This window comes from Salarias fasciatus, chromosome 14, assembly GCF_902148845.1.
Source record: "Salarias fasciatus chromosome 14, fSalaFa1.1, whole genome shotgun sequence".
NCBI lineage: Eukaryota > Metazoa > Chordata > Actinopteri > Blenniiformes > Blenniidae > Salarias > Salarias fasciatus.
The window spans coordinates 15,415,677-15,424,933 of NC_043758.1; the positions used below are offsets into that span (position 1 = coordinate 15,415,677).

General features: G+C 41.7%; 1 protein-coding gene across 1 annotated transcript in view; it reads left to right on the forward strand.

Annotated features, from left to right (window-relative positions):
* slitrk3a (SLIT and NTRK-like family, member 3a) overlaps window positions 1-5,527 on the forward strand; it is a 6,889-nt gene extending 1,362 nt beyond the window's left edge. The window contains exon 3 of the mRNA XM_030108113.1: window positions 1,668-5,527. Coding sequence (XP_029963973.1) covers window positions 1,726-4,440 — 2,715 coding nt within the window. The 5' untranslated portion in view covers window positions 1,668-1,725 and the 3' untranslated portion in view covers window positions 4,441-5,527. The remainder of the gene's footprint in view (window positions 1-1,667) is intronic.
* Window positions 5,528-9,257: the final 3,730 nt, after the last annotated feature.

Below are 9,257 nucleotides of genomic sequence, written 5' to 3' on the forward strand. Positions count from 1 at the left end.
CGGCACATTTCGTAGCCAGGACACCTGTGTTCGAGGATTTTTTTTTTTTAATCGTTTTCCAATTTTCATTTTTTTTTGCGATTTTTTTCTTCTTTTTGGAGAAATTACAACGTACCGTGTGTTTTTTCTTTCCCTTCTCCCTCTTCTATCGTTTGCTGTCGCTGGGTTTTTGATTTCAGCACCATGGACAGCGGCTCTGCTGCTCCTGCAGACGGTCGAGGCGCACGTTTGGATTTTCAACACATTCTTTTGTCGGACAGCTGTGCGTCTGCCTTCGTACGTTTGAAAACTTCAAAAAAAAAAAAAACATCTCTCTCTCTCTCTGCTTTTTTGTGAACGTGTAACAGAGAGGGGGAATCTTTGAAAATAACACCACGGAGATACTTTTTTCCATCTCAAAACAGAACCTCATCAATGCGAAACAAAATATGTTTACATTCACAATAATGACTTTCTGTGAATGACTCTTTACAAAAGAGGGAAAAAAAATCTAGATTTTTTTTTTTTTTTTTTTTTTTTTTTGTGGATTTGCCGGGATTTTTTTCCCTTCCAAACACTGCCTAATAGCTGCGCTTCTTGGAGCAGCAGCGTCGCCCACTGCGCTTTTCACTCGTGCCGCTGCTTCTCTAATTCTCAAATGGCATCGCCGATTGGGAAAGCCAGAGGAAGTTCCATTGATTGTATATTTGGCGAGATGACAGGTTAAATTACAACGAATGCACTGATAGTTTCATTATTCAAAGGATTTGTATGTGCACGATTGAACCGAATACATACACTCAGGACAAGTCGTCTCTGCTCGCACATCGGTGCTCTCGAACAATTAGAACATTTTCATTTTTCGTGTATTTTTCTCATCCAATTGGCATTTTTCAGTTGATCACTCCGGGCCCTGTATTCTCTGTGGCAGCGCCAGAGTCTGTTGTGGGGGTCACAGGCCTAAATATTTGTTGTGAAAGATTTACATAAGACGGACACATGGGTAGAGAAATATGATTAGATTAACTTCAAAAGGATGGATGATCTGAAAGCCATCAGACAGTTTCGTCTCACTAATGTTCACCAAGCTGACACCTATTCCTTAGCTCTGCTAGACCTTCAATCCGCCAGCTCTCACGCCTGCTGCTCCATCCTGGACTCTCATTTACAAAAAGCATGATTGAAGTCCCTGTTACATAATAAATACAGCGGGGGACGGTGTCTCCTCACCACTAACCTCACCAGCCTTCTGCTGCCTCCCTTTATTCACAGTGATAAGCATCTCTAAGGTAATTTATTGTGACCTTACCAGCATATCTGCCGTATAATAAATGACAACCCCGCCTATATAGTGAAGTTAACTGTCCGACTGCGGATATTTGTTTGTGTTGCGTCGTATCACATTGCCCATCCAAGGGTGCCTGGTTTATATTTTGTTTGAAAATACCCGGCAATATCGTGGAATCTAAAGTAGTCTCTAACGTCATTCTATTATTCATTAGTATTCATTTCAAAGCAGCTTTTCATTCTACTGAAACTAATGCGCCATTCCTCTCTTCTCTCCCCTCCATCTGCCTCTTTCACCTCAAACTTTCCTTGGGTGTGTGTGTGTGTGTTATCTTTTTCACCCATTCCTTCCCGTCCTTTCAATTCTTTCTCTCTCTCCCTCCCTCCGTTCTCTGTTGCAGTGCTGTGAAGTGGCTCTCTCCCTGGAGCCAAGACTTCATCCCCTCGGTGTCAGCGAGGATGCTGTGGGTTACCTTGCTGAGCACCATAGCCTTAGGATGGACCACCCCGATCCCACTGCTGGAGGACTCCGAGGAGATCGACGAGCCCTGCTTCGAGCCCTGCTACTGCGAGGTCAAAGAGGGCATCTTCCACGTCCACTGTGACAGTAAAGGATTTACAAATGTCAGCCAGATCTCCCAGATATGGAGCCGGCCCTTCAAGCTCAACCTACAGAGAAACTCCATGCGGAAGCTTTACTTTAACAGCTTCCTCCATCTTAACAACGCCATATCCATTAATCTGGGTAATAATGCCTTGCAAGATATCCATGCTGGAGCATTCAACGGCTTAGGAATACTCAAACGACTGTTCCTACATGAAAACAAACTGGAGGTTTTTCGCAATGACACTTTCCTGGGTTTGGAAAGTCTAGAGTATCTTCAGGCAGACTACAATGTTATCAAAAGGATTGAAAGTGGTGCATTCAGACACCTCCACAAGTTGAGAGTGCTCATATTAAATGACAATCTGATTCCTGTGCTCCCAAATTATCTTTTTCGTTCTGTATCACTCACACATCTGGACTTAAGAGGAAACAGGCTAAAGACTCTGCCTTACAAAGGCACATTGGAGTATGTGGGGCGGAGCTTAATGGAAATCCAGCTGGAGGAGAACCCTTGGAACTGTGTTTGTGAGATTGTCCAGCTAAAGACATGGCTGGAGAGGATACCCTATACAGCCTTGGTAGGTGAGATCACATGTGAGTACCCGTTCCACTTACACGGGAAGGACTTGAGGGAAATCAAACGCAGTGAGCTCTGTCCTCTGCTCTCTGATGCAGAGATTGAGGCCAAACTGGGAATTCCCCGAGTTCCTTTCAGCAATGAGAACACATGGCCTACAAAACCTTCCTCTATGCTCTCCTCCTTTCACAACACAGCCTCTTCTGTGGAAAACAAGGAAAAAGTTTTCAAACCTACAAAACGACCTCGGCCCACAAAGAATCCCCCAACCCCACGTAGCATCTACCCAGGTATCAACCAGCCTCCCATTGCTGGTTACCAAACAAGGCCTCCAATTCCAATCATTTGTCCTGCTGGATGTATTTGCAATCTTCACATCAATGACCTGGGACTAACAGTGAACTGTAAAGAGAAAAGCTTTCACAACATTTCAGAGCTCCTGCCACGTCCCCTTAATGCCAAGAAATTGTACCTCAGTGGAAACCTAATACAGAAAATCTACCGTTCCGATTTCTGGAACTTCTCCAGTTTGGATTTATTGCATTTAGGCAACAATAGGATATCATATGTCCAGGAGGGCGCCTTCATCAATCTACCAAACCTAAAAAGCTTATATTTAAATGGGAATGACATTGAAAGACTTACACCTGGGATGTTTCGGGGCCTTCAGATGTTGAGTCACCTTTACTTTGAGTATAATGTTATTCGTGAGATACAACCTAACTCCTTTTCCCTAATGCCAAATCTCCAGCTGGTTTTTCTCAATGACAACCTGTTGCGCTCCCTCCCCAGTGATACTTTTGCTGGCACAAACCTTGCACGTCTCAGCCTCCGCAACAATTATTTCCTGTCCTTGCCTGTACCTGGCGTCTTGGAGCATTTGACCTCCATCGTCCAGATTGATCTTCATCAGAACCCCTGGGACTGCTCATGTGATATCATCCCCTTCAAGCTATGGCTGGAAAAGCTCTCCTCTGTCATTGTGGTTGGAGATGTGATCTGCAAAACACCAGAGTTTGCGTCTGGGAAGGACCTACGTTCCCTTGAGGTTGAGGTCATCTGTCCGGAGCTTAAATACTCTTCAAACCCCTCTCCAGCCCTGCCTGGTGGGGATGACCTCACCACAGGAAGCTCCGATATGGGAGAGGCAGGTGCAAGAGGGGCGGTTCCACTCTCAGTCCTCATCCTCAGCCTACTCATACTCTTTATCTCGGCTGTGTTTGTGGCTGCTGGGCTTTTCGCCTTTGTTCTTCGTCGAAGAAAGAAGCTGCCTTTCCGGAAACGTTCTGAGGTGGATCTGACAGGGATTCAAATGCAGTGCAGGATTTTTGAGGATCCACCCAGACAGAGCAGTGCTGGGAACAATGGCACGCCAGAGAAACCAACATCCAGTATGCACACACACAGCCATGCGAGTCACACACATGCCCATGGCCACGTTTATGATTACATCCCCCACCCTGTGACTCAGATGTGTAACAACCCCATCTATAAGCCCAGAGAGGGGGAGATAGCAGAGGAGGAGCGCGCACAGTTTTCAGAGAAGAAAGACAATGGCAGCAGTAGCAACAGTAACTACAGAACCTTGTTAGAGAAAGAGAGAGAGTGGACCCTGGCTGTCTCCAATTCTCAACTCAACACCATCGTTACAGTCAACCACACCACAGCTGACATGTCAGGATTTCATGAGAATGGAGGGCTTTGCCCGACAGTGATTGACAGTCAGCGGCCCACACCGACCGTGGGATTTGTAGACTGTTTGTATGGGACAGCACCCAAACTAAAGGACATGCATGTGGCGCATGCACATCCACCTGGCATGCAGTACCCAGATTTGCAGCAAGATGCACGACTGAAGGAGACATTGCTTTTCACGGCGGGGAAAGGCTGCTACCCCGACCCGTCCCAAAGCGATTACCTCGAGTTAAGGGCCAAACTTCAAACCAAGCCGGATTACCTCGAAGTCTTGGAAAAATCTTACCGATTTTAACAGCTCTAGCCCATGGAGAAAAACAAAAAACAAAAAACAAAAAAACGGAAAGTCAACATATTCACTTTGCCACCCTCAAAACAGAAACACCAATACAAAAAATTAACTTGAAAAAGCAGCATGATATAAAATATTATATTACAGTCACAATGTTTCCCCCCAAATCACTTTGGAGGAGAGGCCATTCTCAGATATTTCAATTAAGTGCCTTTTTTTCAGAGTAGCCAGCAATGTCAACAGTCGTTATTTTTATATTATATAAATATCTCTATATGCCCATGAGAGAGCAAAAGAGGAACAAGAGGGGCACTGGGGAATAAAAGTCTACAAACCATCCTACATCTGTCACTAAAATCCATTTTTTTTGGAGTTACCTTGAAGACGCACGGGAGCTGGACGTCTCCCTGACTTGGGGTTTTTCTTTCTGTCTCTTTTACCCCTGACTAGGATGTACAAACACCCAGAGGCTGTGCACATGAAGTTTGTAGGAAACGATCAAAACAGAGAAAAAAAAAAAAATATATATATATACATATATTAAAAATGAACTGCAGTTTGCTGCATGCACTCGCTTCAGTGCAGGAAGTGAGAGGATTTATTCAGAACTATCATATCACATTATGAACAGAGATACTGCAACGCATTTACAGTTCAGTGTTCTATTTAATTTTTATATCTTATTAATATGGTTATTATTATTAATGAGGACTTCTGTCTACATCAGGGTGCTTCTCATAAAAAGGATGCGCCGACGCACGGATGGTAAAACATTTGTGAATATTATTATAAGACAATGCCGAAGGTTTTTCTGGATATTTCCACACACTTTGTTAAGACCCCACCACACCTCCATTGCTTCTGGATTCCCCATCTCCACCCACTAACGGCTTTGTAGGAGGCACTTTTAATGTTTTCTCTCTCACAAAGATTTGAAGAAAATGTGCATATATTTATTCTGTAATTTCAGTGAAGAATTTAATTGTAAAGGTAATGTTAAATCAATGTATAGTGATTATGCGTCTGGTATAGCCTTCTTAATAAAAACAAACTCTTCAATCAAATGATGAAAGGGTTGTTGCCACAGGAACCTGTGTACGGAGTGCTACTGACAGGCTGTGTATTTGGTGTCATGTTACAAAAGGCATGTTGAAGGCATGGCCGCTCACCATGAAGCTGCAGAATATGGGGTGATAAAGAAATGCAGAGGAGGGCAATAACATTTACACTCAGTTAAGCTTTTTAGGATTTCCTTTTTTTTTTTTTTACTTGCCTGAGTATTGTTAGATTGTGCTGATCTTCCCTTGCAAGACATGTGGGTGAAAAATGATATTTGCCTCTACGTTATTGGTCCTGGTCAGCTTGAGTTTAAAGAAAATGCAAAGCAAGAACAAGTGAACTGAATGCTGCTGGGTTTTTTTGTTTTGTTTTGTTTTTTTTTTGTTTGTTTTTTTGGAGTGGATGATATGAGAGGTGACACCAAATCAGCGAGGCACGCTGCGATTGTCATTATCCTAAATGGGTATGACTGATGCAGACTAATAAACAGTAATTGAGAGGGTGAGTGAAAAATGTGACTGGAAGATGCTCTTTGCATTTGCACCTATTTCTTCAACTGCCTCCAAAGTAGCAGTGTGGGCTGAGTCCACTGGGGGGCGATCAAAATGTGCTCACTGTCATTTTGGTATTTCCCGCTGTCAAGCCATGATAGAGTATTACACCATATGCATACCCAACAAAATCTATAATTATCTGATTTATATTTGGATAGTCTACATCTCTATATATATTTTAATGGCATAAAGTTGACTACTTTCCCAAGTTTCATTCCTCAAAATAGTCTTTCATTTGGCTCATTTCATTGACTTTGTTTGTGTAGTCTTATCAACAGCTGATGAACTGTAAGGTATAATAACACTTTAAATATTTAGCTCTGTTAATTTTGGGACCAAGAGCAGTTGATAAGTCAACCATAGGTAAATTTGCTTTTGAACACCATCGTCTTTTGTTTTCTTTGAGAGAGAAGAAGATGAAACCATGATTTAAACTGTGAATACCTGGTGCAGGATGTTCCTATTCAGTTCAGTTTGAAAACCAGGCGTAGATCGCATTTTTATTTATTTTATTTACATTTTTTGACAAGACTTGACGATGCTCGGTTAAAACCATTTTTTTTTTCCATCAATCAAATTACTTTCCTCTTAAATGGAAAAAAACTCTTGTCTAGTCTGGAACTGTCATCTTCAGTATTACTTAATGCAATTTCAATTGCTTTTTATTTTATGTTTTAGTTTAGTGTTGGTCCAGATTCGTTTCCCACCATTGTTGTTGGATGGGAGTTATTTTCATATAAAGTCTTCAGAGATATGGCTGCATTGCATCAAGGCTCTTTGTTTTCTGCTTTCACTAAGTTCTGCAATGGTGTAATCCTTGTGTTCTGCTGCATCACCTCATTTGTCTACTCCTGCTGTTTTTTTTTTTTTAATTTTTGTTTATATTCCCCACTCATATGCTGATACTGTACATGTACACATGGAAACATTCATTTTTCTTTTTCATGACCATGAAGTCAGACTTTTTTGGTCAGTGCTTGTAGTGTACACTTAGTTTGATTGCTGTGTGAACCCCAACACCTATTCCCTAATGAGTGAAAAAATAAAGTTTGGGACCACTGATAAATTTGCTTTAGTCCCATATGTTGGCAGCGTTTTATCCTCTAGATCAGTTACCCACCCACCATAACATTTCACAAATGAGCGCTGGGCTTTGTCCCATTATGCCATGCTGAGTGGTTTTTATCCCAATAAATCCTCTTGTTATCCTCCACTAAAATCTCCAAGTGATTTCATACTTTGGTGCAATGCTAGATAAAAGCAACCAATGGGACTGAAGGTTGAATAAATGTTTCCTTTTTGTGTGTGAAATGTAAACACGCTCTGCTCCTTTGAATCTTTCTTTATTTTGTCAGTGATATTTAAATTTGGCAGAGGAGTTAACCTTTCATTCTGCATCTCTTGAGGTTTGCACACTGGCAAGACTTCAGAACGGTAAATGCAGTGTGGGTCTTTCGTTCTGTCATTTTTTTGTTCTTTGTGTTTCTGTCCCAGGAGATTTTTGTTTTACATTTTTCATCTCTCTTTTTTTTTTTCTCTCTGACTATGCCGAGATTGGAATGTAACTCTTACTTTGGACACTGGGCTTTGGCTCCATTCAAGGATACAGTAGGTTGAGGGTCGATTCAAGCTTTTGCATCTAAACCTTAAGTTTATTTGTTTTTACTTCAATTATTAGAATATTGAAAACACAATCTGTTGAGTATCTTGCTAAAGGTTCCATTTGTCTTCATTTTAAATCTTTGCAGAATAGCGTTCATTGTGTTGTGCACGTTGAAGATACAAGGTCATCAACAATAGGTATATTTTATGTTGGACTACTCTCTGATCACCTCTTCAATGGTTCATTTACCACCGATAAAATCAAGGTACCTGCAGTATTTACCAGAATAAGAATAAGTTCCAAATGATCTGCTGGTTCTTCTGACTTCATGAATCCCTGTACTAACGTGGTTTAAAAAAGAAAAAAATAAATGGCAGATTTTTGCTTCAGGCAATAATTAATGACTTAGACAACAGTCTGTAATGCAGCACTGCAAGCTTATTAAGGCACACATGCAGTGACACATAATTCTGTATCAGTCAGCTGATTTAAACCTCAACCATGACATTGCTGTTTCAAATGATCTCATTTAGGAGATAGAAGATACCGTAAGCTTATTAAAAAGGCTTGTGTAGGTTCTCACTGTGGCCATTTGCTGTCAATAACCCTGAGAGGAAACTTTGAGGTCAAGTGGAATTGGCAGTGTGGATTTAAGGCACGATTTTTAAAGGAACAGCCTGGGATGTGCTTTGTGTGTAGCTTGATGTTATAGATTTTATTTTCTTCATTTTTTTGTTTTACTCTCCTCTAATGTGCTTATATATATATTTGGTTTTTTTTTTGCTGGTTTGTTCTTGCTGTGCATGGTGAACAAAGGGATAGATAGATAGATAGATAGATGATAGATAGATATATAGATAGATAGATAGATAGATAGATAGATAGATAGATAGATAGACTGATACCAACAGTTCATCCAACGGCCTAGCCCTCCATTTAACTGCACACATTTTCTGTCTTTTCTTCTTGTTTTCTTCTAGTCCTCACTGTTTGCTTGTTGATGGGTATTTGAGGATCTTAATTAGCCCGGTCCTAGACTTGGGATGGCGGCAGAGAGTGAATGGAGAGAGGAGTTAAAAAAAAAGGGTGGGGGCGGGGGGGGGGGATCAGTTTGAGAGCACTATTGATGGAAGGGAGAGCGCAGACAGACGGCTTAGGGAAGGGTGAGAGAACATGGAGTCATCAGTAGAGGATTGTGAAGGATGTGCCACTTAGAGGAAGTAGGAAGTTTTCTTTGCTCCTTTGTCCCTGAAAGAAGCTGTAATTGTCCAATTAACCAAAGGGAGGACTCCAAAGCAGAGGCAGCGAGTTAGGGAATGAAGTGCAAGAGGTCTGTGTGATTCGTGTGAGTGTTAGGTCTGCCGTCTCCTTTTGGGAAACGGGGAATTATCTCCAGTTTGCTGAAAAAGCCAATCTGTCTCTGACCCTGGTGCTGAAGTTGCAGTATGTTGCAGGTGCTGCATACAAAACGGCACGTCCTACTTTCTGTGCACGCATGTGCGCTGGTGTGTAGTCGGAGATGTGAGTATTCTCTTGCCTGTGTGTGTATTTGACTGGTGTTGTGCGATTATGTTGATAGCTCAACTAACCTTGGTGTTTCTGTG